The sequence below is a fragment of the Danio aesculapii genome, chromosome 11, assembly GCF_903798145.1.
Source record: "Danio aesculapii chromosome 11, fDanAes4.1, whole genome shotgun sequence".
In the NCBI taxonomy this organism is placed as follows: Eukaryota; Metazoa; Chordata; class Actinopteri; order Cypriniformes; family Danionidae; genus Danio; species Danio aesculapii.
Window position 1 is genome coordinate 34201483 of NC_079445.1, and position 24136 is coordinate 34225618.

At 40.6% G+C, this 24136-nt stretch overlaps 1 protein-coding gene across 1 annotated transcript in view; it reads right to left on the bottom strand.

Annotated features, from left to right (window-relative positions):
- phka2 (phosphorylase kinase, alpha 2 (liver)) overlaps positions 1 to 24136 on the bottom strand; it is a 43273-nt gene that overhangs the window by 3517 nt on the left and 15620 nt on the right. Inside the window, exons 10-30 of the mRNA XM_056467732.1 lie at positions 23925 to 24047; positions 23639 to 23734; positions 23296 to 23403; positions 23079 to 23157; positions 20545 to 20679; positions 20358 to 20467; positions 19547 to 19691; positions 19385 to 19463; positions 19167 to 19300; positions 16716 to 16889; positions 16535 to 16635; positions 8794 to 8927; positions 8546 to 8702; positions 8088 to 8167; positions 7934 to 8012; positions 5910 to 6039; positions 5720 to 5821; positions 4176 to 4294; positions 3542 to 3595; positions 1550 to 1777; positions 1252 to 1452 (exon numbers count right to left, since the gene is read on the bottom strand). Coding sequence (XP_056323707.1) covers positions 1252 to 1452; positions 1550 to 1777; positions 3542 to 3595; positions 4176 to 4294; positions 5720 to 5821; positions 5910 to 6039; positions 7934 to 8012; positions 8088 to 8167; positions 8546 to 8702; positions 8794 to 8927; positions 16535 to 16635; positions 16716 to 16889; positions 19167 to 19300; positions 19385 to 19463; positions 19547 to 19691; positions 20358 to 20467; positions 20545 to 20679; positions 23079 to 23157; positions 23296 to 23403; positions 23639 to 23734; positions 23925 to 24047 — 2568 coding nt within the window. The remainder of the gene's footprint in view (positions 1 to 1251; positions 1453 to 1549; positions 1778 to 3541; positions 3596 to 4175; positions 4295 to 5719; positions 5822 to 5909; positions 6040 to 7933; positions 8013 to 8087; positions 8168 to 8545; positions 8703 to 8793; positions 8928 to 16534; positions 16636 to 16715; positions 16890 to 19166; positions 19301 to 19384; positions 19464 to 19546; positions 19692 to 20357; positions 20468 to 20544; positions 20680 to 23078; positions 23158 to 23295; positions 23404 to 23638; positions 23735 to 23924; positions 24048 to 24136) is intronic.

Below are 24136 nucleotides of genomic sequence, written 5' to 3' on the forward strand. Positions count from 1 at the left end.
TAGTTTTACATTTACATGACATTTAATCATTTGGCAGATGCTTTTATCCTTAGCGATTTACAAATGAAGACAATACAAGTCATCGAATCAATATTACAAATACTGTATATCCATAGTATACTAAATACACACACACATATACAAGTAACTAAATGAATATGTATGTATTTATATATATTGCAATGCACACAACATTATGGTTGACATAACAGAATTCAAAAGAGGACAAATTGTTTGTGCACGTCTCGCTGGCGCATCTGTGACCAAGACAGCAAGTCTTTGCGATGTATCAGGAGCCACGGTATCCTGGGTAATGTCAGCATACCACCAAGAAGGACAAACCACATCCAACAGGAGTAACTGTGGACTCAGGAGGAAGCTGTCTGGAAGGGATGTCTGGGTGCTAACCTGGATTGTATCCAAAAAATATAAAACCACAGCTGCCCAATTCGCTACAGAATTTAACTCTTTAGTTTCTACCAAAACTGTTCGTCGGGAGCTCTACATGCTATATCGTGCAATACCAAACATTGGTTTCAATGGTGTCAGCAGCAAAAATCTTGGGCTGTGGACAATGTAAAACATGTATTGTTCCCTGACTAGTCCACATTCACTGTCTTTCCCACATCTGGGAGAGTTACGGTGTGGAGAAGCCCCAAAGAAAAGAACCACCCAGACTGTTGCATGCCCATAGTGAAGCATGTGGGTGGATCAGTGATGGTTTGGGCTTCAATATCATGACATTCTCTAGTGCCAATACTTGCGGAAGATGGGTGTGCCACTGCCAAGGACTACCGAACCATGAGCATGTGCACCCAATGATTCAAACATTGTATCCTTAAGGCAGTGCCATGTATCAGAATGATAATGCACCAATACACACAGTAAGACTGGTGAGAGAGCGGTTTGATCAACATGAAAGTGAAGTTGAACATCTCCGATGGCCTGTACAGTCACCAGATTTAAATATTATTGAGCCACTTTGGGGTGTTTTGGAGGAGCAACCCAGAAAAACATGAAGATTGGCTCAAAATTCCTCTGGCCACTGTGCAGGACTAGTATCTGTCATTCCCAAGATAAGCTGATGTGTATTGGCCGCAAAAAGAGGTCCTACACCAAACTAATGAATTATTGTGGTCTAAAACCAGGCATTTCAGTTTCATTGTCCATCCCCTGTTTATAACACGACATAAACAGCCACTTTTTGTACCTGGCAGTGTATATTATAGCATATTTAAACATGATGGTCACCTGATCCTGCTGAAAGAGATCGTTGGCCATGTGGACGATGCGGTCGATGTGAATAATTCCACCAACACTGGGAATCTCCATGTCGGCCACAAGAGTGAGCACCATAATGGCTTCCACCAGCAGCTGCCTGTACTCCGGCTGAGGAACATGATTCAGGACAGACTCCACATGCACCGCAAACTTAATCTCTCCCTCCGTCATCTGCAATCAATGTTGAAAAAAATGTCTTTCTGTTAAACAGAATTTGATAATTCTGATAATTCTGACTTCAACTGTATTTGTAAGCAAGTGTATGCACCTCACGGGTGGTAGAAGAAGGCAGGACATATCCGGCGATGGAGAGGCCGTGACACTTCTGGAGAATCTTCCAGACTTTCTGGTAGAAACCCATGGGGACCCTGTTGATGGCCCCGTCCAGCCTGCGCCTTCTCAGCCACTGGCCCTGCCGCTCCTCCCACTGCAGGTGACAGTCTCCTGTTCCGGTCGGAGACAAGATCCCGCTGGGAGTGGATGGGCTACTGCATCGCTACACACATTCACAAAACTCCATCCTCAGTTTATCACAGAAATATGCACAAACACAAAACTAAAAATGAGCAAGTCACCTAAAGCAACAAAAAGCATGCTTCATGATAAGCAAACACAAACTTGGACAAAAATAGGGTTAGCAGATTTTTGGGAGTGCAATATGAGATGGATCACCCCACCTCCCAAAATTGTATATTTATTATATCCAATAACAAATAAACATAAATGTCATCATCAAATTAAGGAGATAGCTCACGAAAAGTGAAAATGTGCTTTGTTGAAGACAAAATAAATTATTTTGAAGAAAGATTGAAACCGACAGCCATACTTTTCCATTTCTAACATTTTCAAAATATCCTCTTGTGTTCAATAGAAACAAGAAACTCCAATAGGTTTTGAAAAAGTAAAGGATGAGTAAATAATGGCGAAAATATAATTTTTTGGGTGAACTATCCCTTTAATATATTGTTAAAGGGATTTCATGGTAATTTTGTCCTCAGAATATTCCAAGACATGATTGATTACCGTTAGTCATGACAACTTTTCATTTCAGGAAAAACAAAAACAGGACAATAGATCATTTTTGCCTAAAAAGTTAATTGGCACATTAAAAATAGAGCTGAAATTATGGAAAAACAGGACGTCTGGTCACCAAAGACAAACACAGTTATGATGTCATTATGTCAGGCCATAATAAGTAAGTGAAATGACCATAAAAAGACAAAGACTGACATGTGGCATGTTAAATTGTTAGTTGGCTGTAATGGTAAAAGTCTTTCAAAGCAAATGTATTCAAACAACATATTCTTAAAAAGTAAGAATTAAATAAAACATTGTTTTTGCCAAAGAAAGAGTATTTTGGGTTCCCATAAAGGGATAGTTCACCCAAAATTCCAAAAATGAAAATGTGCTTACCATTTATTCTCCCTAATGTGGCTGTAAACATTTATTATCAGTTCTTGTCTTTTCGATGAACAGAAAAGAAGATATTTTGAACAATGTTGGATACCAGTAGTAGGAAAAACAAATATAGAAGTCAATGGCTACTAATTTCTTATTTTATGTTCATTAGAAAAAGAAACTTAAATATTGTATGTTTATGAAACGGTCAGTAAAATGATGACAGAATTATTTTTTTAGGGTGAACTATCCCTTTGTTGAGAATAGTTTTTAATTCCACAAGGTTTCTTCTAAAGGTTCTTCATGGAACCCTCAACACCAAAAAATAACCTTTGTATTTCTATTGAAAACAACTTTAATTAATTAACCGCTCCAAGTCAGATTAATCTTTCATTCATTCATTTTCTTTTCGGCTTAGTCCCTTTATTAATCTGGGGCTGCCACAGCGGAATGAACCGCCAACTTATCCAGCATATATTTTACGCAGCGAATGCCCTTCCCGCTGCAACCAAACACTGGGAAACATCCATTCACACACTCATTCACACACGAACACTACGGACAATTTTAGCTTACCCAATTCACCTATAGCGCATGTCTTTGGACTTGTGGGGGAAAACGGAGCACCAGGAGGAAACCCACACGAACACGGAAAGAACATGCAAACTCCACACAGAAATGCTAACTGACCCAGCCGAGGCTTGAACCAGTGACCTTCTTGCTATGAGGTGACAGCGCTACCCGCTGCGCCACTGTTTTGCCTCTTCAATATTTCAGGCAGACTTAATGTAATAATAATATTTGATACAATGGAGAGCAGGGGTTAGCGGAGAGGATTTTAGTCATTTATTTTGTGAGTTACCGTGGATCGGGGTGATGTGACATTACTGCTGATGGAATGACTGCTGGAATAGATCTATCAGGATAAAAGCACAACAAACAGAAGAATGGAGTATTTCAGATGAATGAACAGTTGAGGTATTGACAAACATGACAAACTAACACTCGTACAGTCAAAAAGATGACTGACAACCATGTGTATGATATGAATATTACTAGAATCATGCTAATGCTGGTTTCATGGTTTTAACAAATGTTGCTATGACGTCTAGACAGAATGGGCTCTGCACAAAAAAAAGCTGCTCTGAAGTATTAGCACTGCATGCCTGAAAATATATATATTGCAAACTCAACCCACGCTTATGGGTCTGGAGTCATCAAGCTGAAAACAAAATAATAGAAATGTCATTTAAGGACACAGTAAAAACAAACAGAATTTATGAAAACTCTAGATATAATAAACTTAATTTAATAATTATAATTAAATAATTACAATACCTACATATCTATACATTTTAACAACAACAACAACAATAATAATAAAAATAATAATAATTATTATTATTATTACTATTATTTTTAGCATTATCATTATAAATTATTATAATACTTTCATTTAATAATAATTTGCATGGGTTTCTCTCCCTTCACTCCACCTGTTTAATTTCAGTCTTGAGTTTTCTGATGCCTGTCCGCTCTGTCTTGGTGGCTCCTGTGTGTCCGAGCTCATGGATAGAGATGGCAGGACTGGTAGCGGATGACTGAATTGGACGCACTTTCACACAATACAGAGAAATCATTGAAGAAAGACAATCAGAGCGAATGCATTTTATATGTAGGTTAAAGCATCAAAACAATAACTGTTAGTCTTATTTATTTTATGTCTACCTTACAAATATTGTCATATATATATATATATAATATGGAGTTCATATTTCTAAAAACATAAGGGGTGCCCTTGTATGTTCACAATGGAAAATGGAGATCATCTGATGGTGATGTCTGGTACTGCGGCCAAACTTAATCTTACTGAAAGCTAATTTTCTGAGATATCATTTAAATTTGGAATATAATTTGTTCAGATATTTAGCTTTGATTTTCTTTTAAGGCTAAAAAATGTTTTGAAAAAAACATATTTCATATATTATATTAACATATACACTCATTTTTACAAATTTTATAAACATAAAGGTTTTTTTATTTAACTTTTTGAACTTTTTTTCAGCTACAAACTGACCTCTTTCTTCTTTTAAATAAGGACAGGTATAAATATGTTTACCAAAGCATTGAAGCGTTGATTGCCAATTATTTAAGTTGAACATGTCATTTTTAGTTTTGTCGTCTATCCAAGTTTTAGGAACAACAAATAATAACTTGTATAACTTCTAGTTGATCATTTGATATCAAAAGTGGCTCATATGAAAAGCAAAGGCCTTTAGATTACGCTTGTTTTACCAATATAAAATATGATAATGCCTTGATTTTTAATTATTTAATTAGGACAGTAAGGTCTGACTGCTTAGACAAAAGTCTTGTCACTTAACAGAAATATTGTACAGTATAGAATATAAAGTCATGGTGCAGTGGAAAAATAATTAATATTGTGTATGACTCCCATGAGCTTGGAGGACTGCATCCATACATCTCTGCAATGACTCAAATAACTTATTAATTAAGTAATCTAGAATGGCAAAGAAAGTGTTCTTGCAGGACTCCCAGAATTCATCAAGATTCTTTGGGTTCATCTTCAACGACTCCTCCTCCTTCTTATCTTGTCTCGATCCCTCAGGCTGTAGATGTTGCCATCCACTCTACAGATCTATCGCACAACCCCATACTGAATGTAACCCCAAACCAAGATTTTTCCTTCACCAAACTTGAATGATTTTGGTAAGAATGTTGGGTCCATGCAGGTTCCAATAGGTCTTCTGCAGTATTTGTGATGATTGAGATGCAGTTCAACAGATGATTTATCAGAAAAATCTACCTTCTGCCACTTTACCAAATAATCAACTTGAAGTCAACTGGGATCGATGACAAGACTTTTGTCAGGTAGTTTATGTTCAAAATATGGGGACGACAGTTAAAAGGTTATCAGCATGGGCATAAGCAAAGATTAATAAATCATGTATTAAATGTATTGTTCATTGTGTATGTTAATAAATACATTGACTAACAATAATGGATCCATAATACTCACTGCTTCTCTCAACACCAAACTCTTTCCCGCTCAGGATGTGATGTAAGAGATTCTTCATGTCAAACGGACTGAGGCTCATCAGGCTCTCTGACGCCTCTTCTCCTGTACAGGTCAAATGGACAGATTCAGCTGAGTAAATGTAAGCGAATGATAGAACAGACTGTAAACCCAGAGCTGAGATTGTCTGTACCTGAGCAGTGCAGACTGCGGGCCAGTTCAGTTGCCATCACCTGCATGATGAGGCCGATGCGCAGACGCAGCATATCTCCAAACAGAGACGGCTGAGAGCGCACATACATGGCCAGATACACCATGATCTCCTGAAATCAGAAATTAAGTAGGTTTACAAAATGCTCAATTTGCTCAAAAAATGGTTTACATAATGAATCGTTACTTTATGATCAAATTGGTGCACTTAGGACATATTCAAATTCAATTTTGCTATTTTAAGTATGCGAAAAACATTGTTGCAGTAAACCAATCAGAGTCTATATTACCATTCCCTTTAAAGGGCACCTATGGTAAAAAATCTACTTTTCAAGCTGTTTGGACAGACATATGTGCATGTATGGTGTATAGACTGTCATATTGGGGTGATATAAGCACACCTAGTGCTTTTTTTTTCAATTTAACAACATAAAAAACGGTGGACCAATTGGAGCTGTTTTCAAATCGACCGCAACTTTTCGTAGGAGAGCGGTCCCCCCGCCCACCAATATTGATTGACAGGCGCGTCATCATATCCTCAGTTTGTTGATTCACATCCGCCATTTTCAGCGTGAGTCGAAGCGATATCACTAAAGGAACACCCTAGCTCTATTTTTAGATGCAGGGCTTATTGGGCTCAACACAAGATCAATATTCTCCACATTATCGCTCTAATCTGAATTATTGGTTGTATCTTTAAGTGGGTTTGCAAACGTGTACTTCTCATCGAGTCTACCTTATACTTCAGTCGTTTGCATTTCTCGCGATCCCGGAAGCTCCCTGTGATCTTAACTAGCATGCGTTTTAGAATTCTAAACATAGGTTTCTATCAGGGTACACTCAAGTCGACGGCTGGGCGCCGCGGACCGCTGCAGAAACCTATGTTTAGAATTCAAAAATGCGTGGCGCGACGATTCGGGACACTTCATGTTTCTGGTGCGCCACAGAGAGTGTCTGGTGTGCCGTGTCATGGCTTCGAGTGATGGATCCGGTGCCTCAGTCAAAGTTAATTCAGTGTGCGTGGTTATTAGTTTCTGTGTACAAGCTTGGCACTTGAAACTAGCACACAGTTGACTGTAAAACTGTACAAAGACACAAATGATTTTGTACTCTCTCCTTGGTCTGTGTCAGAGTCGTACATGTACAACTGAATGGTGATCCTCTCACTCCTTCTCTGAGTCTTCCTGTCAGACTCTGTTGCAAACGCAGAGCGGGTAAGCTCATGGCCCCGCCCCCTTGTTACGTTGGTGGGAAGCCGAAACTAATTTACATGTGAAGCAACACACCCATAAATCAGCGTACTGTGGACACGCCCCCAACATGACACTTTTTAACACATTATAATAAAAAAATCTGAATTGTGTTTTAAACTGAACCTAAACTGGCACATTCAGAAGAACCATAATATTAATATTAAATCATAAAAAAGAGGTAAACTATGTGCCCTTTAAGAGCGAGTTACAGTAGCACCAAGGCGAATTTTCTATTTACAAGACAAGCTTTGTAAGTAGAAAAACTGAATGCATCACTAGTGAGAAAACGTGTATTATATCATTTGTCATTACTGCAAATAGGTAGGTGGGCTAAAATTGATACATGCTGTGACTCTCCATTAAGCATTTTTATATGAAAAATAATGATCTTTTACTATTTATTTATTTCATTTTTCATATTTAAAGATGTTTGTGTGCTGCTGTGCATCCCTGTGAGTGTAATGAGCAACATGTACACACATGGACCTGCCTATAGGTGCCACTAACACATTCTTTAAATAACAAGAACAACAAAAAAATGCACCATTGACTTCAGACCAGCTTTTAGTTGGTCAATGGTGTGGTCTATTTCAGTTGAATCACAATAGCAATGCTTCAACAACTGACCTCCTTTTCAGATCAGCACACTCATAGGTGCACAAATGCCTTTGCCATTTAAACAACGTGGCACAGTACATGAAAATTATACTTGCGGGTTTATGAAAGGGTCCTAAGGCTTAAAAATCAGCTGTACCTGTGTGAGGACTGCAATGCTGATGTCTTGTCCGCTGGCCTCGTAGATCAAGCTGATCAATTCTTCAGGAGGAAGAGGACTAAAAATAAGAAACTTGGTTAGGTATTGGAAGAATATTATAATTATTAAAGAAGGAACATGTGAAAATACTCACACTGTGATGACTTTCTCTCTGGGTTCAGGAGGAAGACCCACTGTCAGCTGTTTATGATGAGAGATCAGATCTGTGCAGGCCTAATTACATAAAATGCCAACAAAAAGTGTATTAACGAAAGTATTGGACAACTCTGGGTACTGCACACCAGATATGTCATGTCAAGCTCAAGATATTAGTCTAAAACAAACAATCTAATCACTAAAACTGCAAGTGGTTTTGACATTCAATGTGACTTGGCATGACTTGGGATGACACCACTGATTTGTACTCTGTTCAGCTTAGCATCGTTTTATAAATCTAATAATTTACATTTTATGATTAATTTTCATAGATATGAACAGATATTTGGGCCTGGATAGAACTGTTTTTTTCAAAGATCACATATTGTATTATATATGAATTAATGAAACATATAAGTGTTTGTATTATTTGACATATAAATGCATGGGTCTTACTTCAGCAAGGACTTCCACCCTCTTCTTCAGTATGCCGGAGATGTAGCGGATGAGACCCCATTCCTTACACGCTCCAGCCCGAACGTACAGCTCCTCCAGCAGAGAGCGAACCGTGGCCTCACCCTGTCCTGACAAACTCACCACCCAGTTCGGGCCTCTATACAAACAAACAAAAATCAGGAAGAGAATGCTTATTAGACTATTGGATGAAGCAAATATCAAAATAAATAGGCACAATAGATTCTCACTTCATAGCATAAAGGACATAGAGGATATCGGCCTGGTCCTGCAGGGTTGGACAGTGCTTTAGCTGATCCACCAGATGAACAAAGTCGGTGTTTCCATGAGAATCACGTGGTAAATGCAGGTCAACGTTATCAGCCTAAAGAGACAAAAACAGAAATAAAAAAAATACACTGTTTATTTGATTTTTCTTTGCACTTTTTTAATTACACAGCTCTACGGAATACTTGATTCTAATTGGTCAATCAGTTACTTCCAGAATACGTTCCCAATATATACATACATCCACATTTATTTGTTTATGATTCTGTTTTGCTGATGTTTTTGACTGTTTGGCGCTAACTTGTGATTGAATAATATGTATGGTTAGTGTATTCAGCCATTTTCATTTCTGTCAGCATTTAACTGAAGAATTAATTAAACTATTAAGGCTGTGAACAATGTTTTGTGTCTAGTTTTGACGTTTTGTGGAAAGTAGCCATGTAATAAATAGGATAAAGTACATCCAGGCGTTTATTTTCACAGAAAAATCCCTTCAGTCGTATACAACAGTGCTCCACTTCATGTCGGGCTACCGATAAGCCTGTCAGGCCTTATTCTTTGTTAGTGTTATGAAGCGGACAGGAGACAGAGGTAAGGAAACGTTAGGGTGTTTATTGAATGACAACAAGGAGCACATGAAGGATAGCCAGGAGGATCAGGAATGATGTTGGGGTCTTCTCCTCCGTGGCTGGGTAACAGGAATACACGAGGATGGACAGCACACACCAGATACAGCTGACAGAGGATGACACAGACTTGGAAGGACTGGAAGACAGGACGATACGGGAGGACCAGGAAGACTAGGGAGGAATACAAAGAGAACAGGTAAGTAAATCGTTTGTTTAGCTGAGGATGACTACGCTGAGTGGTCGCTCAGTTGTCCGCTTTCGTCGAGACGAGCCCGGACAATGAGCGACTGGAGTGCTGTGCTTTTATCTGGTGCTCGTGAATGTGATGCAGCTGTGTGCTCATTAGAAGTCAGGTGATGGTGATCTTCGTGAGTGGGGATCGTGAGAGCCTGACCAATCCGTGACAGTACCCCCCCTCCCCAGGGCCCGCTCCTGAGGGCCGACACCTCCGACGCCGTGGTGGTCTCCCTCTGCCTCTAGGCGCTGGGAACTCAGGGTGGCTCTCATGAAACTCCACCATGAGACTAGGATCGAGAATATCAGCTCTGGGAACCCATGTCCTTTCTTCGGGGCCGTACCCTTCCCAGTCCACCAGGTACTCCAACTGGCCACCACGACGTCGGGAACGCAAGATCTCCTTCACTGCGTAGACGGCTCCTTCTTCTAGGAGCAGTGGAGGAGGGGGTTCCTCTTCGTGGTCAGGCTCTGTGGAGGGAAGAACAGGATCGTGATAGGGTTTCAGGAGTGATACGTGGAATGTAGGGTGAATACGGTAGTGAGAGGGTAATTGTAGTTTGTAGGTGACGGGGTTAACCTGTTCCACGATGGTGAAGGGACCAACAAATCGGGGACTTAACTTGCGAGAGGGCAGTCGCATGCGTATGTCCCGGGTGGATAGCCACACCTTTTGTCCGGGTGTGTATCTGGGTTCTTCAGACCTTCTCCTATCGGCGGTTACCTTGCTTCGACGGACTGCCCTCTGCAGATGTTGATGAGCCTCGTCCCAGACTCTCTCGCTCTCCCGGAACCAGTGATCCACTGCGGGGACATCAGATGGTTCGCCATCCCAGGGAAAGAGCGGTGGTTGGAAGCCCAGGACGCACTGGAATGGCGTGAGTCCGGTGGAGGGTTGCCGCAGTGAATTTTGGGCATATTCTGCCCAGCCCAAATACTGGCTCCAGGAGTTCTGGTGACCACTGCAGAAGGTCCTCAGGAACCGTCCCACCTCCTGAATCTTCCTCTCTGTCTGCCCGTTGGTTTGGGGATGATATCCAGAAGAGAGGCTGACGGCCACACCTAGGAGCTTGAAGAAGGCTTTCCATAGACGTGAGATGAACTGTGGACCTCTGTCCGACACAATATCTTCTGGAATACCAAATGACCTGAAGACTTGATTAAAGATATTGTCGGCAGTTTCAAAGGCTGTGGGAAGACCTTTCAGAGGGATTAGTTTGACAAACTTTGAGAATCTATCTACTATGACTAGAATACAGGTATTACCTTCTGACGAAGGGAGGTCAGTGATAAAGTCCACTCCTAGGTGTGACCAGGGACGGTTCGGAATCGGCAAGGGATGGAGCTTTCCAGCGGGTAGATGACGTGGGCTCTTGGATTGGGCACAGTCCTTACAGCCCTGAACATATTGCCTCACATCCCTTGCCATGTTTGGCCACCAGAATCGTTGGGATACTAGCGAGAGAGTATTGTTGATCCCTGGATGTCCAGTGCCTAGCGAGGTATGTAAGGAGTGGATCAGATCTACCCGGTGTTCAGGTGGTATGAACTGCCGATGAGGAGGGCATCCCGGCGGAGCAGGAGCTTCCGGAGTGGCAACGACTGGAGGAGCGTTCCAGGTGATCGGACAAATGGAGATGTGTTCGGGAAGAATCTTCGTTGGGAGTTCTTCATGATCGTGATGCTCGTGTAAACGAGAGAGAGCGTCTGCTCTTAGATTCTTGGGTCCTGGACGATAGGAAATGGAGAAATCAAAACGTGAGAAGAAAAGTGACCATCTGGCTTGACGTGGACATAGTCTCTTGGCCTCTTTGATGTACTGGAGGTTTTTGTGATCTGTGATCACCTGGAACGGATGTTTGGCTCCCTCCAACCAGTGACGCCACTCCTCCAAGGCTAGCTTGATTGCTAGAAGCTCCCTGTCTCCTATGCTGTAATTCTGCTCCGCCGGGCTCAACTTCCGAGAGAAATAGGCACAGGGATGCAGTCGGGGCGGTGTATCATGATGTTGAGATAATACTGCCCCGACGCCGGTGGTGGATGCGTCCACTTCCACCACGAAAGGAAGATTTGGGTCAGGATGAGTCAGGAGTGGGGCCCTTGTGAACTCCTTCTTAAGAAGGCGGAAGGCTGCGGCTGCTTCTTTGGTCCACTCCAGTCCTTTGGGTTTACCCTTGAGGAGATTAGTGAGAGGTGATGTAATCCTGCTGTAGTCCTTGATAAATCGTCTATAAAAGTTAGCAAACCCAAGAAACCTCTGGAGCTCCTTAATGGAAGTGGGTTCTGACCAGGATAGAACAGCCTCAATTTTCTTCCCATCCATACGTATACCGGTTTGGTCAATGATGTATCCCAGGAAATGAATCGACTTCTGGTGGAATGAGCATTTCTCCGCTTTGAGGTAGAGGTGATGTTCTCTCAATGTGTGTAGGACCTCCGCAACGTGTTGGCGATGTTCGGCCTCACTCCGGGAGTAAATGAGGATGTCATCTATGTACACTATTACACAGTGGTGAAGAAACTCCCGGAGGACTTCATGAATGAAGTTTTGGAATACGGAGGGGGCGTTGACCAGACCGTAAGGCATGACCTCATATTCATAGTGGCCAGTAGGGGTCACGAATGCTGTCTTCCATTGGTCCCCCTCACGTATTCTTATCAGATTATACGCGCTGCGGAGGTCCAATTTAGTGAAGACTTTAGCTTCTCGGAGCTGTTCCAAAGCGGCTGGTACCAGAGGAAGGGGATATCGGTATTTTACTGTACCGTTATTTAGGACCCTGTAGTCGATGCATGGACGCAGCCCTCCGTCCTTCTTGGCCACAAAGAAGAAGCTTGAGGCGGCTGGTGACTTTGAGTGACGTATGTACCCCTGACTCAGAGCCTCCCTTATGTAATCTTCCATTGCCTGATTCTCTGGAAGCGAGAGCGGGTAGATCCTACCTCTTGGCAACTGGGCATCTGGAACTAGGTCGATCGCGCAGTCCCATGGCCGATGCGGCGGTAGCTGGGAAGCTCTCTTGGGGCAGAAGACATCATGAAAGGAGCTGTACTCCTTAGGAATGTGGATAGACTGCTTCTCAGGAGGGCTCTCGACCGATGTTGCAAACAAAGAAATGGGGTTCCGACCTTGAAGAGGGAGATTTGGAAAACAGGCAGGTGTACATCCAGATCCCCATTTCTTTATCTCTCCTGTGCCCCAAGAGATGATGGGATCGTGCTTCACCAGCCACGGGCGCCCTAGAATGATGTCCATATTTGCACCCTCCAGAACCAGAAATTGAATCCTCTCTTGATGTAACACCCCCACTTGAAGAAGGATGTCTTCGCATTGTCGATGGATACGGGTCGAAGATCGAGTGCACTGGGTTATCGGTTGTATCTGGTATATATGCGAGGACGCCTCAGTACGGAGGTGGAGTTGACGACAGAGGGATTGGGAGATGAAGTTCCCTGCTGACCCGGAGTCGATGAGGGCTGTGACAAGGAGAGAAATAGAGGCAGTAGTTATTTGTACGGTGGTAGTAAGTGGTTTACATTGTTCAATATTCGTACTGAATACACTCACTGAAGTCCGAATGGGACGAAGGGGACACTCCATACGGGTGTGTCCACTGACACCGCAGTATAGACACAGACCCCGGGTCAGCCTCCTCTGTCGTTCCGCTGATGTCAGTCTTCCAGACTCTATTATCATGGGTTCTGGTTCTGGAGAGGCTGTTGACTCAGGCGATTGGAGGAGTGCAGACGAGGGGGTGATGGTGTCCTGTTGATAGGAACGAAGACGATCGGAACATCGGAGAGAATGTTGGATGAATCTCTCCAGACCCATTGTATCATCTAATGTGGCCAGTTGGATTCGGAGAGTGGGTTCCAAGCCGAGCCGGTACGTGGTCAACAACGATCTCTCATTCCATCCACTTGCAGCTGCTAGAGTGCGAAACCGGAGAGCATATTCCTGTGTAGATAGAGTACCTTGCTTTAGATGATACAGCTGCTCTCCAGCGGCTACTTCCCCATCAGTACGTCCAAACACCTCTTTGAAATACTCCGTGAAGGTAGTGATGGAATTCATGACCGGCCCGGCTTGGTTCCAGATCGTCTCAGCCCATTTAAGTGCAGGTCCAGAGAGTAGAGATACGATGTAGGCGATCTTTGACTTATCTGTGGGATATAGAGAAGGTTGCATTTCGAATATGAGGGAACATTGTAACAGAAAACCATTGCACTCCCCCGCTCCGCCTGAGTAGGGCGCTGGTCGGGCCATGGGACTGGAAGGAAGGGCCGAAGAAGAAACTGTGGAGGCGGAAGTGCTCGGTGCTGGTGGTGCGTTGGAAAGTGGAGCTGGTGGCTGTAGAATCCGCTTCAACTGGTCCACCAGCTCTTGAAAGTGATCGGGGGTGCTCATGTTGTCGTCGTTAAAGGTCCGGGCTTCTGTTATGAAGCGGACAGGAGACAGAGGTAAGGAAACGTTAGGGTGTTTATTGAATGACAACAAGGAGCACATGAAGGATAGCCAGGAGGATCAGGAATGATGTTGGGGTCTTCTCCTCCGTGGCTGGGTAACAGGAATACACGAGGATGGACAGCACACACCAGATACAGCTGACAGAGGATGACACAGACTTGGAAGGACTGGAAGACAGGACGATACGGGAGGACCAGGAAGACTAGGGAGGAATACAAAGAGAACAGGTAAGTAAATCGTTTGTTTAGCTGAGGATGACTACGCTGAGTGGTCGCTCAGTTGTCCGCTTTCGTCGAGACGAGCCCGGACAATGAGCGACTGGAGTGCTGTGCTTTTATCTGGTGCTCGTGAATGTGATGCAGCTGTGTGCTCATTAGAAGTCAGGTGATGGTGATCTTCGTGAGTGGGGATCGTGAGAGCCTGACCAATCCGTGACAGTTAGCAACTTAATCCCTTATTTACACTTGAGTTGCATTTGGGTTTTAGGAACTTCCATTAAAAAATAATATATCATACGCGTATAAGTTACAATACACACATATGATACAATAATCCAAATAAAGATCCAGAAATAGAGATCTATGAGCGGTTTTGTGCTTTATATGTATCCATTATAAAAAATAAAGACAGATTCCGAAATAATGTGTGTTATCTGGGTATTTTGAATCATCTTGACTCTCAGTGAATACGTTCCCATCATATACATACATCTATATTTATATGTTTAAGATTCTGTTTCGCTGATGTTTTTGACTGTTTGGCGCCATCTTGTGATTGAATCAAATGTAGGGTTAATGTATGCTCTATTCAGCCATTTTCATTTCTGCCAGCATTTAATTGAAGCACTAATAAACTTTTAAGGCTCAGAACAATGTTTTGTGTCTAATTTTGATGTTTTGTGGAAAGTAGCCATGTAATAAATAGGATAAAGTACACCCAGGCGTTTATTTTATCAGAAAAATCCCTTCAGTCATATACAACAGTGCTCCATTTCATGTCGGGCTGCCGATAAGCCTGTCAGGCCTTATTCTTTGTTAACAACTTAATCCCTTATTTACACTTTAGTTAAATTTGTATTTTCGGACCTTCCATTAAAAAATAATATATCATACGCATATAAGATACAATACACACATATGATACAATAATCCAAATAAAGATCCAGAAATAGAGTAAGATCTACGAGTGGTTTTGTGCTTTATATGTATCCATTATAAAAAATAAAGACAGATTCCGAAATAATGTGTGTTATCCGGGTATTTTGAATCATCTTGACTCTCAGTGAATACGTTCCCATCATATACATACATCTATATTTATATGTTTAAGATTCTGTTTCGCTGCTGTTTTTGACTGTTTGGCGCCATCTTGTGATTGAATCAAATGTAGGGTTAATGTATGCTCTATTCAGCCATTTTCATTTTTGTCAGCCTCACATTTAATTCAAGAATTAATAAACTATTAAGGCTCAGAACAATGTTTTGTGTCTAGTTTTGACGTTTTGTGGAAAGTAGCCATGTAATAAATAGGATAAAGTACATCCAGGCGTTTATTTTCACAGAAAAATCCCTTCAGTAGTATACAACAGTGCTCCATTTCATGTCAGGCTGCCGATAAGCCTGTCAGGCCTTATTCTGTGTTAACAACTTAATCCCTTTTTACATTTAAGTTGCATTAGGGTTTAAGGAACTTCCATAAAAATAAATAAACAGTACAAAAATCACATATGATACAATATTCAAAATACAGATCTATGCATGGTCTTGTGCTTTATATTTATCCATTATAGAAAATAAAAATAACAACAGATTAAATAATAATGTGTTTTAATGTGACAACCAAACCATTTGAGCTCACTGAGTCTTGTTTCCCCAGATTATTTGTATCTTTGCACTCCTATAATACAGTAAATATTCAAAATACCGTTAATATTGCTGTGGAAAGACTTGTTTTGAGTTTTTGTCATTATTCTTGGTCTGCTGAAAGTATTTTATTAATTCTAATAAGCTGCCTTTCAATATTAGATGACTGAACTGGTGGAAGATTAATGACAGCTCATTGTACTTGGTTATTAAAACACTTCACTGATCGTTTACAGTTCAATGGAAATTACTCCTATAATTCACACTAAATATCATGGTGCTTATAAGAAAAAAGTAGGTATTTGGAGAGGGGTCTGGATGCAGACCTGATGCAGTGCAATCTGAGCTGCATCCAATGCTTTTAATGTGCTCACCTAACCCCATCCTTAACCCTACCCCTCACAGTGACGTCAGTAGCTCCATTCAGTGCATTGCATCACTGAGATATGCAGTCTCAGCTTGCATCATCAAGGTTGCATCCAGATACTATTGGATATTTGTTTGGACTTGCCTTTGTGTGATGAGAAGCATTATGTTGAGGAACATCTAGCAGGTTCAGAGACTTCCTGTGTTTGCTCATGATGGGGGCGACAGGCAAATACATGGACGGCTCTGAAAAACACAAAAAAAAAGATTGAGCTCACTTGATGCTTTGTATTAGAAACCATGAAATGATCAATCTTACTGCTTACTAGGCATGTTGTGGCCTTGAACTTGGGCCATGAAGGACAGTATGTCTCTGGTGGTGTGTTCAGCACTGAAAACGTGGTGCTGCCCTCTTTGGATGGGAGGTAGATGGCATTTTGTGGTAGTGCTGTGCAGTAAATCTGTGAGGTACTGGTCAAACATGTCTCCTGATCCTCCTGCTGGAAAAACAAAGCACCATTTTTTAGCTTTGTTTACATGGAAAACTATTCGAATCTCTTGTACATGTCTTGACTAGCCTAACAACAAGATCAAAGAGAAAGACTAGATGTATTTTAAATAGAAAGGATAAATAATTAACAGGCTATTTTAAAATACAAAAAATAAATAAATGCTAAAATTAATAATAATAATAATAAGAGTAATAATTCTGAGAATTCCAAGCGGCAACCTCCCGCTCTCCCTCGGGAAGCCAATACGGAAGTAACAGAAACTGCAATTCATCAAAATTCCGCTAGTCCTGGCTCCATAATAGAGCAAGTTGTAATTGAGCCCACTGTTAGAATGGTCAACTTTACAGCAGAAAAAAAGGTGTTTACAGCCTGGTACAAAGAACGATTTTGGTTCATATAGCTATTATTACCCTCCATGACAACTGTGAGGGGGGTGAATTTTTTTTATAACTCATTCATTTCCTTTATATTAGGTTATTTTAAGTTTGCATAATTAAGGGCGTGGCCACTTGAGTGACAGCTAGGTCTCGCTGGTCGCCGTCACTTCACCTCAGCTGAATCCGGCAGATTAGCCACTGATCTCGGCATATTCATCGTATTTTTGTTTTGTTTTATGTGGCTTTACACAGTCAGCTGCCTTTTGGACATATTTCTTACAATTATCAGATGATATGGGATGCTGTGTGCACTTAATTGTGCTCACAAACCGTTTACGTGGCCTCCGTTTCCCATGTGAGTAAAGTTATATACTTGTATACCATCTCTATAAATGTATTTGTTTTATTCAAGATCATTTATCATTTATATTTTTCTTTAGACCCGTAAAGCACTCCAGAATGTGACAGATTGATTAGCTGTAGGCTCTAGAACAGTCATCTGAAGCGTTATCATACTGTGTTGTGCTGGATTTTATCAATAGTCTTGCATTTACTAACACACACACATATCTGAAGTGTTTGGAAGTAATTCGCGTTTTCCTCCTGTAGAAAAACGTCATAAGAGCAATGTTTAGTGGCTCAATGTATTACTACAGTGTTTTTGAAAGTCTAAACACTTTATTGACATAGTGTACAGCCAAGCACATGTGGTCAGAACACAAACGAGTCGCAGGTAATAAAGTATCAAGCGTTTCTCCCAAAGTAAAGTCTGTCTGCCAGGTCTAAGCAAAGTGCCAGCAGGTGTCTGTAGCTCCGCCCACTCTCCGCCTCTTTGCCCTTGTTTGGTATCCCGCCGTGGGTGCGATGACGCGCGAACAAAATGGCGACGGTTGGCCGCGCCTACTTGTGGCTTCTTTTGCGCTCTTCAGAAACCTATGGGTGACGTCACGGATACTCCGTCCATATATTTTACAGTCTATGGAGAATTCAGAATTCTGACACAATAACTCAGAACAGCGACTTTAACTCGGAATTCTGACTTTATAACTCAGAATTCTGACTTTATAACTTAGAATTGCAACTTTATAACTCAGAATTCTGACGTTATAACTCAGAATTCTGACTTAAAAACTCTGAATGCTGACTTAATAACTCGTAATTCTGACTTTATAACTCAGAATTCTGACTTTGTAACTCAGAATTCTGACTTAATAACTCGCAATTATGACTTAATAACTCGGAATTCTGACTCTATAACTCAAAACTCTGACTTTATAACTTAGAATTGCGACTTTATAACTCAGAATTCTGACTTTATAACTTAGAATTGCAACTTTATAACTCAGAATTCTAACGTTATAACTCAGAATTCTGACTTAAAAACTCAGAATGCTGACTTAATAACTCGGAATTCTGACTTTATAACTCAAAATTCTGACTTTGTAACTCGGAATTCTGACTTAATAACTAGTAATTCTGACTTTATAACTCAGAATTCTGACTTTATACATTTTCACATACATGTGTTTATTTTTAAGTTTTTTTTTTATTCAGTGGCGGGAACAGGCTTCTATACAAGACTGCTAATATATGAATGAAATTTTGATTTTTTTCTCAATAATTTACCCTTAAGAATTCTTTAAATATTTAACCTTAAAATTATTATTTTTAAAATGTAAAAACAGAAATCAGACTTTCCCCAGAAGAAATAAATATATTGTAGGAAAGACTGAAAATTTCCTTACTCCGTTAAACATCACTTGGGAAATATATATATTTAAAAAAAAGCACAGAGGTGCAAATAATTTTGCCTTCAACTGTACATATTCATATTTTTCAGGTGGACAAAGCAGCTGTGTGCGAGTTAGATAAGGTAGAGATACAGTACCGGAGGGCCCAAAACTCTCTTCATCTTCCTCTTCCTCCTCCTCCAGCAGATCCTCTTCAGAGTCGCCATCCAAAAAGCTGAGCTGTGTGTGGAAGGAGGTGGTGAGGAACGAAGACAGGTTTGCCATCTGCACCCTAAAAAGCAGAAAGCATATATGAATTATGAAAACACAATGTCTGTCTCTTTTTAATTATTATTGACACAATCATTTGTCTCACCTTGCACCACCAAAGTAGCCATCCTGAAGCTTCCGCAATGTGGAGAGGATGCAGGGGTCAATACTGTCCCCATCTTCAACTGGGCCCATAATAGAAATAAGGTTAATAATACTTTCTGCCACAATATGGTATGTTTTAACGGATATACATAAGAGGTTTTACCCAGCATGCTCTGTGTAATAGGGAATGTGAGGGTTGGTCTTCCTGTCATTCGCCAGCAGGACGAGAGGTAAGCAAGTTCTGTCCGCAACATCTCAACAATCATCTGGTTATCCAGAGCCAAGTAGAAGTGATGCTGGTCAATGAACTATGAGAAAAATATATCTTGTTTACACTTGTTCAAATAGGTTAAACATACCTGTCAACCGTCCTGTATTTTACAGTTCTATTCCGCTATCATCCCGTAAAAGTATTTTCCCGTATTTTCAGTCTTTCTCTGAAGGGTGGCAAATAGGGTATATGCCAAAGCATGCTAATAGGACTTTTAATTTGCCAGTAACCTGGGTTAATCGTTTCCGATGAAGTCTATGTCAATGCAAAATCGGCGCGTTTAAGGTCTGTTTTCTTTAAAAATCAGCGATCTCCACTGGCTGAATGATATCCGATATAAAATGGGTCTCAGATTGTACAAGAAGCACTGCAGTAAATTACATTTTTCTCCATCGTGTCTCTATAATATGAGCATTTATTTTACCCCAGTGTATTCAATGGAGCTTCTACACTAGTCTGCTGATTCTGACAGGCGCGCCCGAGTAAACAGCTTTTTGTCTCGTTTTACACTTGAGCAACTAAATGAATGCCAAAGTTTATTTAACTGAATGTATTTTAATTACATTGCAACATCGATGCTGTAAAAGGAACCATATAAAATGGAAACAAACTCACAATAACAGGTCACCGGAAGTTTATCAGTATGGGAAAAACACTAGTCACTGTGCACAGGCAGAAATTTCATGGCAGAAATTTCACTTACCTGTGGAGTGAATGTGTAAGTGCCATTTCTGATCTCATAAAACTTTGAAGTTCCCAGGACGCCAATGTGCCTGTACGGTCGTCCACTCAGATTCAGTTTTTTACAGTTTCCTGTGGAAAGGAGAAAGGAAATTGAGTCTAAATTTCACAGATATCCTCATTGACGCCATCTGGATCTAAACACTCACCCAGTTTCACATAAATGTGGCTCAGGATGCGAGCTGGCATGACCCGGATGGGCGATACATCAGAGACGGTCTGAACCTCAATCCCATGATCCCTCAGCAGCTGCTGGATCTGCACTGACTCAGCCACTACACTCACTAAACAGAGCAAATACAGCTGCTGGCAAAAGATCAGCTTTCTCTGTGCAGCAAATTATAGTGGCAAGATTCAATTCAAAATTGAGTTTCAAGTAATGAACCTTAAATGGACTTCAGAGCAAAGCAACCAGCTGGGTCGTTTCAACATTGTGATAGATTTGCATACATTTGCCTCCCCTCCAAGTGGATCCACATTTTTATTGAGAAAATGAATCAAATATGGTGAATTCTGTGATGTTTGTCTGGCTCAAATACTGTATGAGTTTGATATGTTAGAAAACAATCTGTTAGATAATAAATAAATGCAACCCAGGCTCATTCTGAAAATGTATCCCTATATACAGTTGAAGTCAGAATTATTCGCCCCCCTTCAATTCTTTTTTCTTTTTTAAATATTTCCCAAATGATGTTTAACATAGCAAGAAATTTTCACAGTATGTCTGATAATATTTCTTCTACTGGAGAAAGTCTTATTTGTTTTATTTCGGCTAGAATAAAAGCAGTTTTTATTTTTTTTAAAAACCATTTTGAGGTCAAAATTATTAGCCCCTTTAAGCTAATTTTTTTCGATAGTCTACAGAACAAACCATCATTATACAATAACTAGCCTAATTACCCTAACCTGCCTAGTTAACATAATTAACCTAGTTAAGCCTTTAAATGTCACTTTAAGCTGTATAGAAGTGTCTTGAAAAATATCTAGTCAAATATTATTTACTGTCATCACGGCAAAGATAAAATAAATCAGTTATTAGAAATAAGTAATTAAAACTCTTATGTTTAGAAATGTGTTGAAAAAAATCATCTCTCCGTTAAACAGAAATTGGGGAAAAAAATAAACAGGGGGCTAATAATTCTGACTTCAACTGTATATTACTGGAGAGCGCCTAATATGTCCCAGGAGCTATGTTGTTTGCAGTTTTTGTTCTTGCAAATCTACCAAAGGCCGCTGTGTACGCTTTTTCAGATCTCAAATTTCTCTTGCGAGTGCCATTGGCCTGCTGTTCTCGTGTAAATCCACCAGAGGCCGCTGTCGACTGACTGACTGACTCACTAACTGACCGATCGATCTTCTGACCCACATTCCTCCTTTCCTAAACCCAACCAATAGTGTTTTCAAAACCTGACCACACGGAGGTAAGTGGTCAGCTGGCGTTCATTTTAAAGACAAAATGCAGCCATACGTACCTCTGGCTACATAATTAGTCATCTCCAGAAATGTATATAGGGCTACATTTTCAGAATGAGCCTATGTTGCAACCATAATGTTGTATAGGTTAAATTGTATGAGTTAATTTATAATTTCATTATTTCATAATTGTATTTGTATGTGAGCAACATTTGTACTTTACTGTTATACACTTTGTTTCTGCTTTGCTAGTTTATTGTAAAACAATTAATGAAATTACATTGTAATTAAGTGCTTGAGCTTGAAAATGTAAAAAATAATAATAATAAATAATAATAAAAAATAAATACAAATCTGCAATATAATTTTCCCTGGAATTAAGAGTCCAAAAGGTGATAACAGAAATGATCCTTGACAACAAACTATATATATTTTTTTCATCGTTGACACGATGCTCAATTGGTACTATAGGGCCCAAAGTGTGCCAAAAAAATATCCCCCACACCATTACACCACCAGCCTGAACCATAGATACAAGGCAGGATGGATCCATGCTTTCATGTTGTTGAAGCCAAATTCTGACTCTACCATTCGAATGTCGCAGCAGAAATCGAGACTCATCAGACCAGGCAACGTTTTTCCAATCTTCTATTGTCTAATTTTGGTGAGCCTGGGCGAATTGTAGCCTCAGTTTCCTGTTCTTAGCTGACAGGAGTGGCACCCGGTGTGGTCTTCTGCTGCTGTGGCCCATCCGCCTCAAGGTTCGACATGTTGTGTGTTCAGAGATGCATACCTCGGTTGTAACGAGTGGTTATTTGAGTTACTGTTGCCTTTCTATCAGCTCAAACCAGTCTGGCAATTCTCCTCTGACCTCTGACATCAACAAGGCATTTGCACCCCCAGAACTGCCGCTCACTGGATATTTTCTCTTTTTCGGACCATTCTTTGTAAACCCTAGAGATGGTTGTGTGTGAAAATCCCAGTAGATCAGCAGTTTCTGAAATACTCAGACCAGCCTTTCTGGCACCAACAACCATGCCACGTTAAAAGTCACTTAAATCACCTTTCTTCCCCATTCTGATGCTCAGTTTGAACTGCAGCAGATATTCTTGACCATGTCTACATAAATGTCTACCTAAATGCATTGAGTTGCTCCCATGTGATTGGCTGATTAGAAATTTGTATTAACAAGTAGTTGGACAGGTGTACCTAATAATGAGGCCGGTGAGTGTATAATATAAATGTAATACAAATATAATACAACACAAACCTTGCACAACAACATCAGGCTTGAATTCTTTAGAAAACCGCCTATTAAGTGGATCTATCTCTCCAGGGGCCAGAAATCCCTAAATGAAAATAAAAGATGTCCAATGAAACATGTCCTATAAAAAAATGCATTATCAACAAAGCGTAAGACTGGAGAAGTCGTCGTTTTTGATATTTCACATTTGCACTTAATCAACAAAAACATGATGCTTCATTACCTCTGTCAGGAGACTGCCCAGAATATACAGAGACTGACCCCACATGTGTGGAAGCTGCCCAAAAGCCACACGCTCCACCGAATGAGGGTTCCTGTACTCCTCCTCAACCTGAACCGCAAACAAACACACAGAGGAGCAAAACATGGCAGCGTTTAACCGGGATGCTTTATGTCACAGTCACTGATCAGACTCTAAACATTCAGTCCTTTTTTCATGTCACTCCTTCAAATCAGAACTTTATTTCTATATTGCTCATTTCATTATACAATAATCTACTGCAATACCATCGCATGTAATTAAACATAAAAGGAGTTTATGTGCTAGTTTAAAAAGTTAAACTCACTTTATCAGAAGGTACAGCGTAGAGTTCAGGCACCAGACGGATACCATGTTTGCCCCTGATCAAAACTCCATCCAGAGCCTCTCTGTATTCCTCCACCTATGAGGAACAGCACAGCCATCAATCATTGCTACACACTGCCTCTATCTGGAGATAAAAGATAGTTCACCCCAAAATTTACTACAGTTATACACTCCAATTTGCATTATTTGGGTGAACTATCCCATAATTTTTTCCCCTTAGATGTACTGTAGATGCTTTCAGAGTATACAAGATATTATTTTCATACCTGTTCATGATCTTCATTGAAGATGCCATCGAGTATTAGATAAGTCCAAAACACTGGCCACTCACATTCAATGTTCTCAAATAGTTTCAGCTCGGCGGGGTCATAGTGAAGTCGAGTGGGGTCCTGTTATAACCATGAAACAAAAAAGCAGACAGAGAACTGATCACAAAATATTTATTACTTATACTTTTTTTGTGTAAAATCAAGTTATA